This window comes from Vidua chalybeata, chromosome 3 (genome assembly GCF_026979565.1).
Source record: "Vidua chalybeata isolate OUT-0048 chromosome 3, bVidCha1 merged haplotype, whole genome shotgun sequence".
Classification (NCBI taxonomy): Eukaryota; Metazoa; Chordata; class Aves; order Passeriformes; family Viduidae; genus Vidua; species Vidua chalybeata.
Window position 1 is genome coordinate 39,186,236 of NC_071532.1, and position 18,862 is coordinate 39,205,097.

The 18,862-nt window shown below is 47.1% G+C and overlaps 2 protein-coding genes across 4 annotated transcripts in view; both read right to left on the reverse strand.

The window, feature by feature from the left end:
- XRN2 (5'-3' exoribonuclease 2) overlaps positions 1-7,835 on the reverse strand; it is a 32,681-nt gene extending 24,846 nt beyond the window's left edge. For both annotated transcript variants that reach the window (XM_053937191.1, XM_053937190.1), the window contains exons 1-10: positions 7,698-7,835; positions 3,666-3,793; positions 3,455-3,566; positions 3,062-3,173; positions 2,263-2,321; positions 2,094-2,183; positions 1,008-1,080; positions 860-910; positions 531-688; positions 17-91 (exon numbers count right to left, since the gene is read on the reverse strand). In XM_053937191.1, the coding sequence (XP_053793166.1) occupies positions 17-91; positions 531-688; positions 860-910; positions 1,008-1,080; positions 2,094-2,183; positions 2,263-2,321; positions 3,062-3,173; positions 3,455-3,566; positions 3,666-3,793; positions 7,698-7,772 (933 nt within the window). In that variant the 5' untranslated portion in view covers positions 7,773-7,835. The remainder of the gene's footprint in view (positions 1-16; positions 92-530; positions 689-859; positions 911-1,007; positions 1,081-2,093; positions 2,184-2,262; positions 2,322-3,061; positions 3,174-3,454; positions 3,567-3,665; positions 3,794-7,697) is intronic.
- A 3,588-nt stretch (positions 7,836-11,423) lies between these two features.
- KIZ (kizuna centrosomal protein) overlaps positions 11,424-18,862 on the reverse strand; it is a 29,035-nt gene continuing 21,596 nt past the window's right edge. For both annotated transcript variants that reach the window (XM_053937096.1, XM_053937095.1), the window contains 2 exons: positions 13,220-13,263; positions 11,424-11,659 (listed from right to left, as the gene is read on the reverse strand). In XM_053937096.1, coding sequence (XP_053793071.1) covers positions 11,556-11,659; positions 13,220-13,263 — 148 coding nt within the window. In that variant the 3' untranslated portion in view covers positions 11,424-11,555. The remainder of the gene's footprint in view (positions 11,660-13,219; positions 13,264-18,862) is intronic.

The window sequence follows — 18,862 nt, forward strand, 5'->3', positions numbered from 1 at the left end:
AGCTGCTGCACCTCACCTCTCGCAGGACACATAGGCGGATGAAGATGAACTCTTGCTCTGAGATCGGCAGGGTGTCGGCAAACTGATCGTGCTGAAACCAGAGGGGACTCACATCAGATCCAAGTGCATTCCAGAGCTTCTCCAGCCCCACTTCAAGGCTTGCTTCAAGAGGAGTTGAGAGAGATCCAAAAACAGGCTCCCAAGCCCTTGTGCCAAGCATGTATTTTGCTGCTTAGCACATGTGTTCAGTTACTGATTGTTTGTTCTCATTCAGTGGGAAAAACCCCAAACAACAAAACACCACAAGTGTGGAAATCAGGTTTGGTATGACACTTCTGTATTTTTACTTCCAAGGGGAAAGCTACGTATTGCCAGCAACAATTTGCACCATGCTTCAGCTAAAACCAACAGCAACAACAATTTGAGAATCTCCTTATACTCTACAGATAGAAATAGCAAATTTCTTTTGCTATTTCCTAGAAAAATCCTAGAAATAGAAAAAAAAATCCTAGAAATAGCAAAATTCTTACCTTTCCTTGTTTCTCTCTGGGCAGACCTTGGCAATCTTTAACCTCATGCCCCATCTGGTTACAGAGAGCACATGGCTTGGGTTTGTTTGGTTTGAACTCTTCCCTAATGATGGTGAAGTTTGGTTCATGTGTAGCTAAGCCAAGCATGATCAGATCAGCTACCAAGCAAGGGAGAAGAATAAAATGTGATTAAGGATAAACATAATCAAGTTTTGGTTGTTTTGTTTTTTTTTTTTTTTTTTTTTTTAATGTTTAGAAGCAAAGTGGATTCTGCTTCAAGCAAGATACTGATGTGATTACCCAGGAACCACAAGCAAGAGAGAACTCACCATCAGCCCCACACAGACAGTGGTGAGTGTTTGGGTCGTGGTTGGGTTGAGCTGCACAAAAGAAAATTACATTTTGTCCAAGTCATGCTAAGTAAGTTATTACTGAGCTTAACTTAAAACAAAATGTCCACATTAATTGGAATTTTACCTCTTTGTCTCCTGATGTAATCCATGATTTTATGCTCCCCTTCACCAGGAGCACTGGCATCTGACAAAATAACCTGAAAAGCATTCAAATCATGGCAACAATTAATACTGCCACAGGAAAAAACCCAGTAACTTATATACTGAACACAGCATCTGACTTATGAATACTTGAAATTCTAATTTGTCATTTGAGCTAAAATATTGTGATTTAAGATGAAAATATTTACAAGCAAGGAGCAAGTGAAGAGACTTTCACTTTGCTCTACCAGTTCCAGGCTGAAGCTGACACTGATTCAAATTCCACTGAAATGATCACATCACGTTTCATGCGTCCAATAGATTATCAGGGCAATGAAATGGGCACTAGAGAACTCCCATATTCAGCTCATTGATGCACTGAAACATGATCTCATCACCCCCTCCTCACCCTGACGAGAATTAGTGTTTAGAAAACCCCTGTCTGATGGGGGGAATCAAGCAGAGCCAACTGCCCTCTAATTAGAGCACTTGAACAGTCAGCTGTGGCGCATAGCACAGGCAGCTGCATTAGCTGCCTGCACTGCTCCTTGTGTGCAGCAAACACAGGGCTGTCACAGACAGAACTGGGGGAGTGGAGTGCCTGGGCAAGACGAGGGCAGAATCTCCCAGCCCAGAAAGGCAAGAAAGCTGGCACCTCTTATTTCACTGCCTGCCATTAGAGCAACAGTGAAAATAAAGCCTGCTGAGAACGCAATTACAAAAAAAGAAACAGTGCAAGAGATAAAACTACAATGTATCTTGACACTTCTCCTAAAAGCAGAAAAAGTATTCCTAAAGCCCTTTCTCCCATTATAAGAAATTGTGGCTTTCAGCAGCAAACCTGCTCCTTGCCCTTCAATGAATCACAGCAAATGGTGCTGGGAGATGGAGTTATCAGGACAGAATGGATCTCTGAAGCCTCAGAGTGACATGCCCCTTGGCCTGCTGTTAATAACAGCTCACAGCCAGGCCAAATGCCAAATCTGTTAAATTTCTACTCTTCAACTGGATCTCAGCCCAGCCCCAACATCTCCTTCATCTCCCTCAAGTGTGAAAGTGGGAAACTCACTGTCAGGTTCTTCCAGCCTGGGTCGCTGTTCAAGCGGTCAGCAATGTAATAGCGGAGACATTTAGCAAGATTGTCCATAAACTCAGTTCCCTACAGAGAGTTGGAAGGAAAGGAATTAAACCAACATTCAGCCCCTGGCAATTCCTGGGTACAGGGCCAGGCCACTCACCGGGGTGATACAGTTGCTGTCAAACCTCTCCTTCACCTCCTCTGGAGGCAGATAGCCACCTGGAGCAACAAAGAGCAGAGTAACATAAAGATGGACCATTGCCAACATTATTGCATGGCAAAACCCAGACAGCTCCCCTGCGAATAATTAACTTGCTGAAACCAGCTTGTTTAAGAAAATTCCCACAAAACCAAACCAAACCAACTTTTACCATTGCATTATCTCCATTCTACAAGGTGTTACCACATTTACAAACATTGGTTTACTTCAGCAAGGTGATTTCAAAGCCCAGCCAGCAGCAACACACTCCCCTCTCATTCCAGCTGTGTCACCACCACCCTCAAAGTTGCTCTGATTTTTGTTTCCTCACTGAATTTAGAGTTTCCACTGTCAAGTAACTCCCCTTGCTGGCAGCTTATTATCCCTGTAGAGGAGTGTTTCCATCTGATCCCTGCTTTTAAACCTCAATCCTCCTTTCATCAAGCCCTACAAATGTGTACTTCCTTCCAGAAGGGTTTTTTGGTTGTTTTTCACTGCATTTATCCCTGCTCTTCTGTTCAATTTATTTTCAAAAGGAATTAAGAGCACTCAACAGAAACTCATTTCAGGCAGGAGACTGAAGAAGAAAAGATGACATTTTGTTTTGTCTCAGTTCTTAACTTTGGAAAACACAGATCCAACCTTCCCCAGGCTTATTCTTCCCTTCTCCCAGCAATGCACACACTTCTCTTAAACCCTACTGAGGTGATCAAACAACGTGATTCTCAAGGAAAAACCTCTGATAAGGCCACTGCTCTACCTTTGGCCAGAATTTCTTGTCGGATTTTTTGCTTCTCCTCAGCAGCTTCCATGCCCTCCTTTGAGGCTCTGAATCGCCTGGACCGCTGTTGATTCATTTTGGCACGTGGGGCCTAAAAAAAGTACAGGAGATCTTGGGTCACTTTTTGCATCTAGACAATCTCTCCTGTCCTGAGAGCTGCTTTGAGTCACAAGCTATTACAAAGAGTTGACCTCTCATCAGACCTACTGATGGCCAGGTTAGATGGAGCAACCTGTAATAGTGGAAGATGTCCCTGCCCATTTGGAAGTAGGTAATCTTTAAGGTCCCTTCCAGCACAAACCATTTCATGATTCTGTGCACTAAGGGGAGATGAGGATTTTCCAGCTGGAAACCCAGTGTGTCAATACTCACCACTCCATCTATGGCCATATAAAGGAGTCTCCTTGGTCTCACAATGTTGAAGATCCTGTCGATATACTCAAAAATCGCCACCATCATCTCATCTTCATTTTTGGGTGCTGGCCTAAAACAGAGCATTCAATTTAACACCTGAAATCCTGTCAGAGATTAATCCTGTAAAGAGAGAGATGTCACCTGCAAAGACCCAAACAAAGAGCCTTACTTGTCCTCTGGGTGTGTGCAGGGGTGAATGATGCCGTTCATGTCCAGGTAGAGGTTGTCGAACTCCACCTCGTTGGGGTTGGGCTTGCTTGTGTCAATGGGGACCTTGACACCATTGCACTCTTTGACCTGGGGATGCAGTGGGGACAAGGATTTCAGCTACTAATGCACAGACTCACGAAAGCCTGTTTTGGTGTTAACAGCAGCAGCAGAAAAAAAGAGCAATAAGTACCCACACTACCTGCAACTGCACTTTTCACTATTAAACAGCACTTCTTTCTACAGCTGTTTTAACCAGAAAACATGATGATGGGTTATGGAAGAGTTGTTTTTTCCTCCTGACAAGAAGTTCCCATATCTCATACTATTTCTTCATCCTAAACCGCCTAGAGCCACCTGTGCCTGGACTGCTCCAGCAGTGGATTCGTCAACATCCTCAACAATCATGGTCACTTCTGTTTCCTCACCATAATTTCATTTTTGTTTTGTTTGGACCTTTGTTGTCTTTGGGCTTGTGGTTTGGTTTTGTGGTTAGTTTGGTCAAAAGGCAATTAGCAACACTGATTCTCCCTTCCACCAGCCACAGGTGTAACACGGATTAAACCTTAAGAGCATGGAAGAGACAGAACCTGAGCAAGGAAAAGCCTGATGATTTTCAGAGTAATTCTGTCTGGAATGGGTTATAACACACCCAAAGGTGAAACAAAGTGTGCTCTTGAACAGCTGGGCATAAAGCCAAGTTTAAAAATGAATGGCATGTTCTGAGATGAAAGCTATGGTTGCAGGAGTGTCTGGGATGAGGGAAAACCGGGATTCTGCTGGGTCTCCAATCACATGGAGCTCAGCAGCTGCTGCTGAGCCAACATTATGCCCTTCCCAAACTTCTGTCTGCAGACAGCCTGCTACTCACTGAGTGAGTTCCCCACATCTCTGATGGAGATTCAGAAAGAAAAAAACCCCAAAACTTACAGATTATGCCATCAACTTTGGAAAATTTTCCTGCTTAAAGCAGCAGCAGGACTGGCTGACTTCTTATCCTCAGAATGAAATCCTCTAAAGTCTTGATGCAGTATTTACATTTGGCACAGTTATCCTGACAGATGCCACCCCCAAGCACCACTGTTTGCCTCCTTTACTGAACTGAGCTCTCCAGACACACACACACACACACTCAAAAGAAGGTGGTGTTAGCAGAAACTAAGTGTCAGTGCAAACATTGTACCTTCTTCTGGGCTACCCCCTGGATTCTCCTTGATCCCCAGCCACCCTCTCTCCAGAGCTAAATGGGATTCAGAAGGAATCCCAGCTCTGTGAGGCAGAAAATGAGCCCCCCTTCACAAACCCACTGGGGTTCTCATACAGCAGTCGTGTGGAAGGAAGGCTGAAGTATGTGGCAGCGATATCTCTTGTCATATAACTAAACTGTTCACTTCTCATCTACAGCCTCTTTTGAAACCATTGAAAACAGATCTTCAAACATGATACTTCAGCTGCAGCTTTATTAATTCCTGTCCATTTGATTAAGAATAGTCTCTCCTGGATTTTTTATTATCTTCAAGATCTTCCTCTCATTCTTCCTGCTTAGCTTAAGAAGAAAATTATTTCTTTTTCTTAAATCTGATTAATCTAGCAAGGTAAGAGAACAAGGATCAACTTTTCAATATTTCAAAGAGACAAGCTACCAGGAGATACAAAATTTCTGATTAGAGAGATTTACAGCAATCCTAAAACACACATGGAGCTGATTACATCATGAGAGAAGCTTAAATTCATTGACACTAAGACAAACCACAGCTTCTCCCTGCTGTCCTAGTCCACTCTCAGATTCATGACCAGATTTGAATATAAAAAAATGTTAATGAGTATGATTTATCCATGTGCTGTCCTGGCTGTAATTGCAACATGCTTTTGAGTTGGAACAAGGCAACATGGATGAGGACAGCAAGACCTGCCACTTCACTTATGGCAAATGCAATTCAAGGAATTTGTTGTGTCTTTCCACTTATTTTAATAAATAACTTTGGCTGGTACAAACTCAATTATTGAAGACTGAAAAAAAGACACACAATCAGTAAAATCAGGGCTATGCAAACCTCTGTTTTGCCTAAATGTGAGAGCAGCTTTGATTACACAGAGATTAATCTAACATTTACAAATGTGCTGAAAAAGGCAAATCTGCTCTTAGAGACAACTGCCCCGAACTATTACAGATATAATTGCTGTTTAAATTGTTTCTGCTTTTCAATGACAGATCTTAAAGGGTTATCCAGGACAGCCCCAGAGGCTGAGGGTTCCCAGAGCCTCAGGAGAGGTCACATGGTGCAAAGACCAGAAGAGCCAGTGCTGCTGGAGCACAGCATTAAGAGAAACTGTTAAGCCCACAACCCCCCTTTTTTCCCTACAAGAATTCCCAGACAGATTTTAGATCTTAATTATCTCCCATTAAAAATTTACTTCTCACAGCAACAGGTAACAAACTTCTTACCTTGCTGAGGGCCTGAAATCACAGCTGTAATAAAACCACAACAGCAACTCACAATTTTAACCAAACCTGTGCTTCACTGCCTGAATCTGAAACACAAAAACACCCTGGAAAAGCACAGAGCTGAACAGCCTGCTGCAGGCATGGCACACATGCAGCTTCAACATGAAATTCCACCATTTCATCCTCTTTTCCCTGATCTCCTCCACCGTGCTCCCACTCTTTATCATCTTCCAGGTGTTTCCCCAAGATGAGCACACTGTGGGAGGAGAAGCAGAGAGGAAGAAGCCCCAGCACACGCCCTGAACTTTCCAAACAAGCAGACCGCAGCCAGTACAATCTAACAAAACAGAACACAAATTATTTGGAAAAGCCTATGGGAAAAGCAGTTTAGAAAGCAAGAACTCCAGAGTCTGCCTCCTCAGAAAGGCTTGAATTAGCCCTGAGGAGGAGAACTTGCCACGCTCAGGGCACAGTAAATCCACCACGGTGCAGCAACTGAAAGCCTGCCGCTGAAGGGAACCCCCCCCCAACCCCCATCCTCCCTGTCCTCTCCCGCTGTGTCCCACAGGACGGCACAACATCCTCCTGGTTGCAGGCATGTGCCTGAATGAACCAGCCCAAAAAAAACATGTAAACAAACATCATTTCAGCTGCAATACTGCCTGGAAAGGCAGCTGTGTCATAGCCTTCACTGAAACCTGCTGCTGTTGCCATTGAAAGCCAGATTTTAGAGGATGTCATTGGAATAACCAGCTCCCTGTTTGGCCAGGAAATGTTTATCCTGAACTAGAAAACATCAGCAACGAGAGAAAACCCCCTGAAGCTGATCAAGGTTAGAGCACAAGCACAAGCTTGGTGTAAGTCTTGGATGTAGCGCCAGAGGCAGCTGCACTCATGATTCCAGCAAGTCCCGAAGCTTGCTGCGGCTTCTAATTCTCCTCCAAAAAAGTTGTGGGAAAGCAAGGACTGTGAAAAACATTCAAGAAACAGCAAAAAGCACTCCCACTGCTCCCTACTCAAATGTCACCATTGCCTCAAATCCTACTTTTCCGGGTCGAAGTCGCATGAGGGCAGAGCCGAGGGCGTCGGGAAGGGCTGGAATTCCAGCGAAGCGGCCGGAGAAGGGAAAATCGGAAGGGAAACTCGATTCCCTGCTCCGGTGCCCAGTCCCACTTCCTCCACGCGCCCGTTCCTTCCAGGAGCGCTCACGCGCGCCAACGGCACTGAACGAGGCGCTGGGATAACTCCTCCTGCACAGCGGCCCCTTCCACCGGGACTAAAAATCCGGAAAAAACTCCAAAACCCCAAAAAAACCCAAACCTCACCCAATCCTAAACAACACCCGAGCCAAACCCAAACAAAGCCCCAATCCATCCACCCACTGACCTGCCTTGGAAAGGCCTCGGGGCAGCCCACAGGGGCACACCGGGGACTCAGCACCGGGGACTGCACCGGTGCGGCCGCATCGGCCCCGGCCCCCCGCGCCCGCCCCGCGGAGCCCCGGGGCGGCCGCCAGCGGGCCCATGCCATGCCGGGCGGCCGGCTCACCTTCTCCTCGACGCAGTTGACGATAATGGAGGGATACTTGCGGCTGAGCCAGCGGAAGAAGGCCGGGACCCCCATGGCGAGAGCGGGACGGGCTGCGGCGAGCAGGACCCGCGGCACCGGCGGCACTTCCGGGGTCGGGGGGCGGCGCGGGGCGCGCCGGGAAGGGAGGGAGGGTGCGCGGTCACGTGGGTGCGCGGTCACGTGGGTGCGCGCACGGCGCCACCGCTGCCGCCATGTTGGGTGCGGGCTGAGGGCGCAGCAACGGTGGCCTGAGGGGAGGCCAGGAGCGTGAGGGGACAGCGCCCCCCAAAACGTGTCTGGGCAGCTTCTGGGATACGAAAGGGACGCTCAGAGGGGAAAAGCAAAACCAGAGGGCACAAAAGTGATATCCAGGAGGAAAAGCAAAGCCTGAGACAGCCCCACTGCTGCCCTCATGCTCAGCCAAGACAAGAAGTGTGGCAACTTCTCTTCAAAAATGGCCATAAACGAGCAGTTTAATAGGAGAATCACCTTCCCTTAGCACCTTGTTAAAAAGCAAGCATGGGGTGCTGCTGTGGGGTGCTTTAGGCTGCACACATGGCAGTGTTGCCCAACAAGTCAATAATTAAGAGAGACATAGATGATTTATTTCAGTGCTGCGTGAGCTGCATGCTCAATATATTCCCTAAATCCAGCACAACCACTGTTACTTATACTCAGAAATCCAGAGTTGGCAACTTCCCCAGCACAGCCTCTCTTAGGATTGATCAGTAATTTCCACAAGTTACATAATCCCAGCCAACTCTTCCACGTGCTCAGGGGAAGGGTCTGCACCTCTTCTTGGCCTATAGGTGTGAGTTTCAGTGTTACAACAAACACAGTTCAGCTATAGGATACATGGAATTTGGGTGCTTTGCCAAGTTAGGAATGTACACATAGGCATCAACATCTAGATTTCCTACATCCTTAAAGCTTGGTGGTTCCAGGGTGTCCTTGAAGGGATGCACTAATTAGGTCTCTGCATGAAAGTATACAAAAATCTTACATTAAAGAACATCCCGACTTCAGACAATTTTTACTTATCCCGTGTTTGGCAATAACAGGAGCAATTCAGGGCATGGCTGCTCTGTGCCCTCTGAGGGGACATTTCCAGTGGGAAATGGCTCTACGTGATTCCTGAGAGCAACACGAGGCAAAGAGTCTCCGTGCCCTTGCTCTGCCTATGGCTTAAGCAAATACTGTTAATTTGTGACTGTTCGACGGCACCAAAATGAAATTAAATGGTTGGGAATTAAAGGGGATTAAGACAAGGTGGGTTTTGCTCTGCCGTGTCCCACTGCCACACATCAGCTCCATTAGCAGGGCAGCCACAGGGCCAAGGACAGGGAACGGTGGCCCGGGAGTCATTAACAAAAATAACAAAATCTCAGCAGTGCTTGCTGAGTCAGTGCCGCCGATTTGGGGAGCAGAGGGGAACCTTGGTACGTGGCTAATTCACTGTAGAATAAATTAACCCAATATTGTGTCTCTCATTATTCTTATCCTCACTTGGCTGTTGTTAAGCCGTTTTCCGTTGTCATTCCTCTCAATAAAATCTGTGACTTGAATAAATTTCCCCTGCAACTTTGTAGTCGCACCACACCTGTGGTATCAGCTGAAGATTTTCCTTTACCTGTTCCTTACAAAATGTCCCCTGATTGAAGCTTCCTATTGTAGTGCTTCTCCTCCCAGAATTTTGTACGGAGCATGGCAGCTTAACATGAACATTTTGTTTGTATTTATGGGCAATCTGTTGTTTTTCTGATAATGACGAAGAAAACAGAAGGCAGGCGGATGCAAATGAAAGGCAATCACCTTATCTTATAATTGCTTGAGTAAACAAGTGCTGGAAAAATGAATACTGCAGCAAAGAATTCCTTGAAAAGTTGGTCTGAGCACCAGCAGCTGTGCTGGGCGGTGAGCCCAGGTCTCATTTGCCAACTGCACATCCAGTGCGCACAAAGCAGCGCACCCTGGACAGGAGCAGGGAAAGCTTCCCACTCGGGCACTTTCCTCTGATGAGTGGCGTGCTGATGGGAATCTGTTCAGGGTGTATTGATTCCAGTCCCTCTGTCCGTCAGTGTCACCTGTCACCAGCTGTGAAGGAGCATGGGGAAGTTGACTGGCAGGATGTTTTGCATCTAATGAGTCTGTGCACAATAAGAGTATCATAAATAACGCTCTGGAGGAACTTGGCTATCGCTCTGACACCAAGAGGCAGAGATTGGCTGCATGTGGCTCTGCAGCCATCTGTCACCTGTCATGGGCCGCTGTCAGGGCTGACCCGGACTCTGGCGGTGGAAAGCCCCACAGACTGGTGTCATGCAACAGACAGAAGGTGGGCTGACATCATCAGCCTGGAGTCACTCAGGAGGAGCTCAGAGCTCCAAAGACATTGCACTGCTGAGGCAATGTCCCTTGGCAGTGCAAGCTGCTGGATTTTCCCAGAGGGGCTGCTCCTCCTCTCCACGTTCCTCCCAGGCCTTGAGCAACATGCCCACCCCACAGCAATGGCAGCAGGCAGCAGTCCCACAGGACACAGGGAGTTGGTGTGGTAAAAAGGACATTAAAGCCCTCAGTAAAGTCTGGCTTTAGGCACAGAATCACTATGTTGGAAGGGACCTTCAAGATCACTGAGTCCAGCCCATGCCCTAACACCTCAACCATGGCACTGAGTGCCACATCTAGTCTTTTTTTTAAACACGTCCACAGATGGTGACTTCACCATCTCCCGAGGCAGACGATTCTAGTACTTTATCACTCTTTCTGTAAAAAACCTTTTCCTAATATCCAACCTATATTTCCCTTGGCGCAGCTTAAGACTATGTCCTCTCATTCTGTCAGTTGCTGCAGTCCTTTAGTCGAGCCCAGCAGTCTCCAAGGATGTCAGCCCTGGTTGCAGACTCACCCAACTCCATCCTTGGTGCAGCAGATTTCCCTGTTCCCAGAACATTCCAGGCTGCAACTTCACGGATGGCAGACTGAAACCCACAGTAGCCAGCTGTGCCAAGGGCTCTTGCTCAGTTCCAAGCCTTCTGTAAGTCATTTTGTTCTGTTGAGCTCTCAGCCTACACATTCCTCTTATCAAACTGAATGTTGGTCCCATTTCTAGCTGGGTTTTGAGGGATGGGGTGCAGAGATTGGTGCCTGTGTTGGGAGACGTGGGGTGCAGCACAGCACAGCTTAATTGGTGTGCTGCTTTCTGCTTTTGAACTTGTCGTCATTTATGAATAGCTTTAACATGTCCCCTGGTTTCTCTGTCCCAAAGAAAATCTCATGTTAATTTTAGATAAAAGGAATGAAAAGAAGAAAATTAAAAATGCATGAAGCTCCTGGAGTCATCCAATTACTGTGATGTCCACACAGCAATGCCAGCATGGATTTCACAAAGCAGGGAAAAGCAGGAAAGCACTGGGGCTTGCCACATGTAAATGCTGCTCTGTTCCAAAATGTGCTGAATTACAAATGGACATTTTATGCATTTCTTCTGCTTGATCTGTTGCAGAAGATAAAGATCAAACATACCAGCCCACCCCAGCAGTGCCTGTCTGCATACCCACAATGCTTGTCTGCTTCTTCCCAAACCCCGTCTAGCACTGGAGTCCCGATATTGGGATGTCACAAGCCTCGGGAGGGGACTGTCATGGGGCAGGGTTCCCGTCAGAGCAGAAGAACACTGCAGGTCAGAGAGAGCACACAGACAATATATAGGCTCCATTATGTTTATTTGGTATTTAAATTTTCTTTGCTAATTAAGTGACAGGCAGTGCTTCAGCCTGTGGCACACTCACTGTGTAAAAGAAAACAGTTTGTTTCTTCCCAAAAGCCAGTGGGAGAATCTCAGTCATAGAAGTCATCAAAGTCGTCTGAATCTGTGCCATGGGACTGTGGGCACAAAGCAGCCTCGAGCTCAGAGCAGCTGTCGTCAGATTCGCCCCAGAATGCTGCGGGTGAGAAGACGGAAAGCAGAGATGTAAAACCTTTTCTGTGGCTGTGCCACTTGTCACAGCCATGAGCACAGGACAGGTCTCCTGAGGCTGACCGAGGGCTGGGAGCTGGGAGCCTCAGCCCCAGGTGTGCGTGTCTGGCACAATGTCTGGCAGCAGAGTGGCTGCTGGACAGCGGCCTCATTCAATGCTCCCACTCCATTGTGCCGCAAGGTAGCTGGGCAGAACATTTCCACTCCAAGCAATTTACTTGACCAGATGCTGCCTGAATTGCAGCTTTGTCTATTCTCTTCCCCTTTGTCCCCACTACTTGACCCTGCGATTAAGTCACCAGAGGACTGGTGACATGACATCACAGGATTGGCACAAAAATAGCAATGACATCACAAATGAAAAATCACCACTTGGAGATCAGAGCAGATCCATGCAGGCCTGATCTCAGTGGAGCACGTGGATTTAACCTTAGGCTCTGGGAATCAGCAAACCCTTTTACTGACAGCAGCAGTGAAAGGCAATTCAGAGTGCCTGAGAGATCTCTGGAGACGTGAATTCTTTTGACCCATGCATAGGACAGAGTGGGAAGTGTGGCACATGAAGTCAGGGCCACAGTAGCTGACAGAGCCATGCTCTCTGTTCCCACCTAATCCAGAGGCTGCTGGCTGTCCAAAGGCAGCTGGAATGAGGCTCAGGGCTTGGCCAGGGACAGTGGGAGGAGGAAGGCTGTCACACTCACACAGACACTGCAGCTCATGTTTGAGACACTTTGGTGCCTCTGACGGCACCAGCTCCATGAATACCTTATCTACAAATGCAGCATCTGTATCTTTCATCCATCCTCCAGCCCCCTGGGCCGTGCGGCTGTGTTCTACTGGGAACATCAGAGCCAGCCCCGTGCTGGCTGCCACGCTGAATGGCTCCAAGACAGGAAAGGGGCCAGGCATGCCAGAGCCTTTCAAGTGCCACCAAAGCAGCTGTCCTTGATGGCATCTGTACCTCAGTTCAATGCCACATCTCTAAAACCAGGCCATTCCGGACTGCCAGCACCCAGAGCAGGGCTCGAGGTGGAGGGATCCTGGCTCCCAGTGCTGCTATGGTGGCAGGAGGCTCTGTCAGAGGTGGCTGCAGGCCCTGGTGGGCTCTGCAGGGGGTAAAGGGGGAACTGGAATGTGTGGGCAGCAAAAACACGCAGGGTCCAGACATCAATTCAGAATAAAAGCAGCCTGGCCACACACAAAACCTTCCAGCTGCACCCACCCACGTCCCAGGTCACACAGAAGACCAAGGAACCCCCAAGTTTCTCCTTCTCCAGGTTCCCTCCACCTGCTGTTAACTGACATTTGATTAAACCCTGCAAAGATCTCGACCCATTCCACACCAGCCCCAAACAAACATCTCTCTGCCCTGGATTTGTCCTCCTTAGCTCCCTGCTGGCTCCCACCAGAGACAGCCTCCCCTTCTCTCTACCTTATACAGGTCATAACATTCCAGGAGGCCTTCTATGGTATAAATTTAACTAGAAAGACACTCATTTTCAGTAGCTTAACATTTGTCTCTTACCTTTGGATTTTATGGCAGTTACTGTTTCCTTCTGCAATTCAGTCCTGTAAAATATTTCAAACAATCAGCACAATGTCTCCAATTAAAAAAACGTAAATGACTTTTTAAAAAATACTGTGAAATGGTTTTAAAAAACAACCCAGTAACTTCTGTAACTATTTTTTTTTCAAATAACCATTTAATCACGGACTTCTTCACCTAAAAGGTGGAGAAATTCATGTGCAGGAGGGACACTGGTCCAGCTGTTCCTGGAGTCATTCCCTGGTAACAGCACTGATTTACACCAGCACTGAGTTAAGGTACAGAGGAGCAGAGCCCTGCCAAGCTGCTGCTGCCTTTCAGAGCACACAAAGTACAGAAAGTCAAAATCCAAACAAAACCAAATCCCACCCAGTGCTGCTCCCTGCGCTTCCTCCCTGTGGTACTCCAGGTCCCGGCACTGTCCCCCAGCCCCACGGCAATGTGCAATCTCCGCTGCCTTTGATCTACCTTGATGTGTGTGCAGCCCAAGCCTGCTCTGCTAAATGGCTGCTCTTGTGTCTGGAGCATCACAGGTCCTTTTGAATCTCTCAAACAAGCTGGAATCATTTTGATCTTTTGTGTGCAGTGCGTGCATTGTGTTGGGGCTGCGGAATAATCGCACAGGGGCAAACATGGGGGAGAATTAACTGTTACAGCAGCAGCCCTGCAAGAAACTCCAAAAATAAAGCTTCAGCTGATTTTAATAAGGAAGATCAAATAGGAGATATTTGGTACATCACTGGGCCCACCAGTGGAATGTAAGTCAATGTCAAGGTGCAGTTTGAAGCTGTGGCCTCAGTCACAACAGGACTCTCTGAAATATCTGTGATTTGCTGTGTTTCATTTACAAATGTGGCAGCCAATATAGAAGTGCTTAAAGTGGGGAGCTGCAAATATTCCACTAATTTGGAGGCATTTGTGAAGGAGACAAAAAAAAGCAAAGATGATTCCTTACTTGCGTTACCCTCAGTATTTAGTCAGAATTTGGGATTGCAGCTGGAAAGCCACATATAAAGTTTCACACATTGAAGCTACCAGTGGTGGAGCTACTCTTCCTTTTAACCCAGAGAAAGCTCCCACTGTTTAATCTTATTTATTCTCCAAAGGCTCCTGATTTGCAGACAGAAATTCCCAGAATATTAAACACAGCCCAGGTTCCACCAAGGGACCAAACCAAGGCAGAAGTGCGAGTACCAAGTGACAGCTCTAGCAGAGTTTTAACAATGATGTAACTCATAATGACCTTATTCAGTAAAAAACTTTAAACTGTTTGGCTTCAAATGTTTCTCCAACTTTCCTTTAGTGCACCATCCCACCAGCTTTCCCTTTTATTCCAAACAAGACTCCGCACTGCCTTATACTCTCACTTCTCCTTCAAAAGCCTTCACTCAACAGGATACCTAGAGAGGATCTGAAACCTGAGCCTCTGGGCTGGTCCTGCTGAACACCCTGAGCTCCTGCTCCCTTTGGCCAGATCTCCCAGTCCTCAGCACTTCCCGGGAGGTGCTCCAAGCATCCCAGGCTCAGTCCATGAAAATGTGCTCAAGAGGCTGCGCTGTTTTCCCCAGGGTATGGAGCAGGAAATCACTTGTTGCTGAGCTGTAGCTGGCGAGGTTCCTCCTGTGGATGCTGGCACAGGAACCATTTCAAGTAGCTGAGGAGAAGATTAGGGGGCAGCAGCCATCGCTTCCCCTTGGCCACACCCCAGCCTGCTGCTGAGAAGGGAGCATGGGTTTCCTGGGAGTTCGCTTCTCACAAAAGCCATTTGACAACTGAGTTTTTCTCAGTTCTGTCCCACTTTTCTCTGTGGTGCAACCCCACAACAAACACCAGTGAGTCAGTGCTTTCGGTCCAGTGCTGAGGATCACCAGGGAGGACTGCCCACATCTCCAGGGCTTGGTCTTCCAGATCCAGCTAAGGGATCCATAGAGAAAGGACCACCATGGCTGTGTAAACATCTGGAGACCTTCCAACTGGTATCCCAGTTTCCCAGGAAGTTAAGAAGAGCAGGGAGAGAGATGTTTGTGTTCTACCGAACACCATCTGTTCCCTGGGGTTCATCTTCCTGGGGCTAACCCACCAGGTGTTGAATGGGGTTCACTCCCCAAAGAGCCCGGAGCCAAAGCCAAGCACAGCCATCCCCAGAGAAGGGAGATGGGGACAGGGGGGCAGCAAAGGCTTGGCAGGAGAGCTGTCAGCACAAGGAAATGCTGGGCAGATACAGAAAATGGAGCAAGGACGTCAGAAAGGCCAGAGGAGGAACAGCAGCTCCCCCAGCCCAAACCTGGGAAATGCTGCAGGGGATAAATTCAGGAGTGAGGTGTGCGAAGCTGGAGAGATGCAGCAGCACCTTTGGATCGCGCAGCAGCTGCGCTCGGCAGCCCCAGCCATGGCAGCTCACCCAGCAGCTGCAGCACACAATGGGCATAGACCTCTGCCGAGACATTTTCGGGCTATAAATGGAGCCAGGCTGGTTCCAGAGCCTTCACTAATCCCCTGTCGTGACCCTCCAATATCCATTTACACATTTGCTTCTTCCCTAAAATAATTCCAGACTGAACCCAGGCTCTGACAAAGAGAAAACCCAAACCAGTTTCACTTCAAAGAGCCTTTTAATCTCTCCATTTCTCTGATGAAACAGGCCTTTTGTATTGAAGATGCTGCAACAGTAAGGAATGAAAAAGCTCCAAGAAAATATTTTTTCCTCTATAATGAAAATGAATATTAAGAGGATGATGCCTTGTGAAGGCTGACCTAGAACAGAAGCTAGATGGAGTTAAAGAATAAAGAAGATGTTTATTAAAAAACCTCAATGGATACACCTTGGGCAGTACAAGAGCCCAACCAGGGCTACATCCAAGATGAACCCAAAATGATCACAAAAATGGACAACCGGTCACAAATTCTCTCACTTTTATAAGTTCTGGTCCATTTGCATATTGGAGCTAATTGCTTTAGGTTATCAAGTCTTATCCTTGTTTTTCTCTCTTCATTCCGCTGTTGTTTATATTCTTGGGCCTGAGATTTGTATTGTTTGTCCTTGGTCCCCAGCTAGAAAAGGAATTGTTTTGTCTACCTACTCTGTGAAGAGACCTTACTCTCCCTTAATATGAAGCTCAGATCTACATACTAAAACAGTAGAGAATCTGAAAAATATAAAAGCTAAAACCTGAGCCATCAAGGAAAATGCCAGGACAACAAGAGCCAAAGTAATCAAGGGGGCTTGCTGGAAAACAGCAGAAAATGTTTACCGTAGCCTGAGGGTCTACTTGCTAAAGTACCTGTTGAACTTCTGTGTTTTAGTGTCAAGCGAAAAAGACACCCAAAAAATTTGGGAAATCCTAAATGCCAACAGAGGAATTTTCCCACCCTGGAAAACCAAATACCTACAGTACATATTCTGCACAGTGTCACATAGGCAGTATAAATTCAAAAGTCCATTCATCATGCCAGAGCTGGAGTAGTAACACTGAACTTCAGTAATTACACTGTGAGTAGGATGACCCTTATTTTAGGACACAAAGATTTCTGTCGAGCTGTGTCTAAGACCAGTCTCTGTTTGGATTCACCATGCTGGAGAAAAAAAACCCCACTGACACAAAGATGCATCACAACGCTGATGAAAGGAAGCTGTGCAGGAGAGCAGGGGCAGTGCCAAAAAAATCGACTGTTTCCTCTGTGCTCAGCTGGCAGATGTTGGTGCCTCTCCCCATACACCTGGCAGGGCAGTGCCACCCCAGCAGCACTGCTTCTGCAACAGCTGAGGGTGCAGACAGAGGAAACAAAGCTCACACAAACAGCTGGAATAGCAGAAAATCTTGCTGGAATTTTCAGTCAGCTTCTTACAGAAGCCATTTGACAACTGGGAGTATGTTGAGGGGATAAAACCATTGGATCCTGCCTTGTTTCTGAGTGCACCTCCCAGGAATCCAGACTGACACGATGGCACTTCTCCTGGATTTCCAAGGGAAATGCATTTGTGCATGTCCTGAGCACTGCCAGCCCCAAAGCTCTGGGATGTCTCCTCAGAGCACAGCAGAGTTTTTGGTGTCAGGACTGGTTTGGGAAGGGGGAAGTGGGGGATGCACAGAACCCGAGTGCCCCCCAATGGCCAAAGCAAACGGGCCCAGGAACAATTAAGAGATGAATTCGACTCTGCCAACTTCTACTTGCATGTCACTACAGCTGTGTTGGGCAACAGGGCTGAAAACCAGCCTTCAGAGACACCCTCTAGAGTCCTTCCAGGAGATTAATTAAAGTTTAAAAGACTTTATGCCGTGTTGGTCTCCTGACAAATCCAAAGCGAGCTTTGGTTCTCAGCTGATAATGCACCTTTAATCTCCAGATTATTTGGAAATGAGACAGCACAAACAAGTCAAAGAAAAATAAAACGCCTGCATCCGAAATGGGGAATTCCCAGAAAAGGAGTGACCTCCACTGGCTGCATCCATCGCTACAGTCCCCCGGAATGCCACACACATAGCTGCCCACCCGCCTGCACTCGCCAGCATCCTCAGCCCTGACTTCTGATACCTTCTTCCCCCAGGACCATGTCATTTAATGCCCTCTCGCCTGCTGCAGCACCCTGACACCCCACCCAGAGGTGCATCTCCGTGCATAGAAATATTTCCCCAGGAAACTAAAGGAGCCAGGGAAAAGCAGTTTTCTTGCTGGAGGTAGAGCAGGCAGCATTTGTGGGAGAAGAGGAAGCTCTGGCATGCACCGCTGAACAAAAGGGAACAAGTGGTCTTTACTCGGAGAGCAGCTTCCTATTAAGACTCACTCCGTCGTACATTATGCCTTTCATCCCCACTCAACCACAAAATGATTTTGCTGTAGGAAATACAATGGCAGAAAAAGATTTACATTGAAAGAATCTTTAATAATAAACTGTTGCAGATCTGCCTACTTCCCCATGATTTATAATACAATAAACATCGGATTCTATTAAGTCTCATGCACTGAAGACATGCACTGAAAACCCGAGTATGAAAGCCCTCAATTCTCCCCTTCTCCAGGCCCATAATAGTGAAATGAGCATGGATAAATGTGCTAAGAGTATCTCTTTGCATCTTTTATAGCTTGTGTGTATCAATCTGTAAAGCTTATTAAGAAAGTCATTGCTATGCAAAACAGCACCCAATCTCTTTCTCTTGCTTTTCAACAGCACGCAGTGTTTAGCCAATAGGGCCAGGCCCTGGCCCCTCATTCTGCATTCATAACATGCAACATTTGCACAATGTGTATCTCAAAGGCTGCTGAATAGAAAGCCTTAATACTCATGTAAACAACTGCAAACCAATTACTTAATGAATCAGGCCCACACATAATGAGGTGCCAGACAAAGAGCTATAAATGCATTTTTGCGCCCAAGCCTCTGCTTTAAAGTAAAATCCCTCAGCTGTAGTTTGGGCTTAACTGGCGCATGATAATTATTGTCTGGGGGACATCAGAGGAGCCATGGTTTTTATTCCGGTCCGGTGGGGTCCACGCCGAGGTCACTCATCAGCTCAGTGACAAAACATGGCAAAGGAGAATTTATAAAGTGCCACGGCTGAGCTCGCAGGGATGTTTATTCTCAAGTAGTGGGTTTGAGACCACTTGTGAAAGCAATAAAGCCCG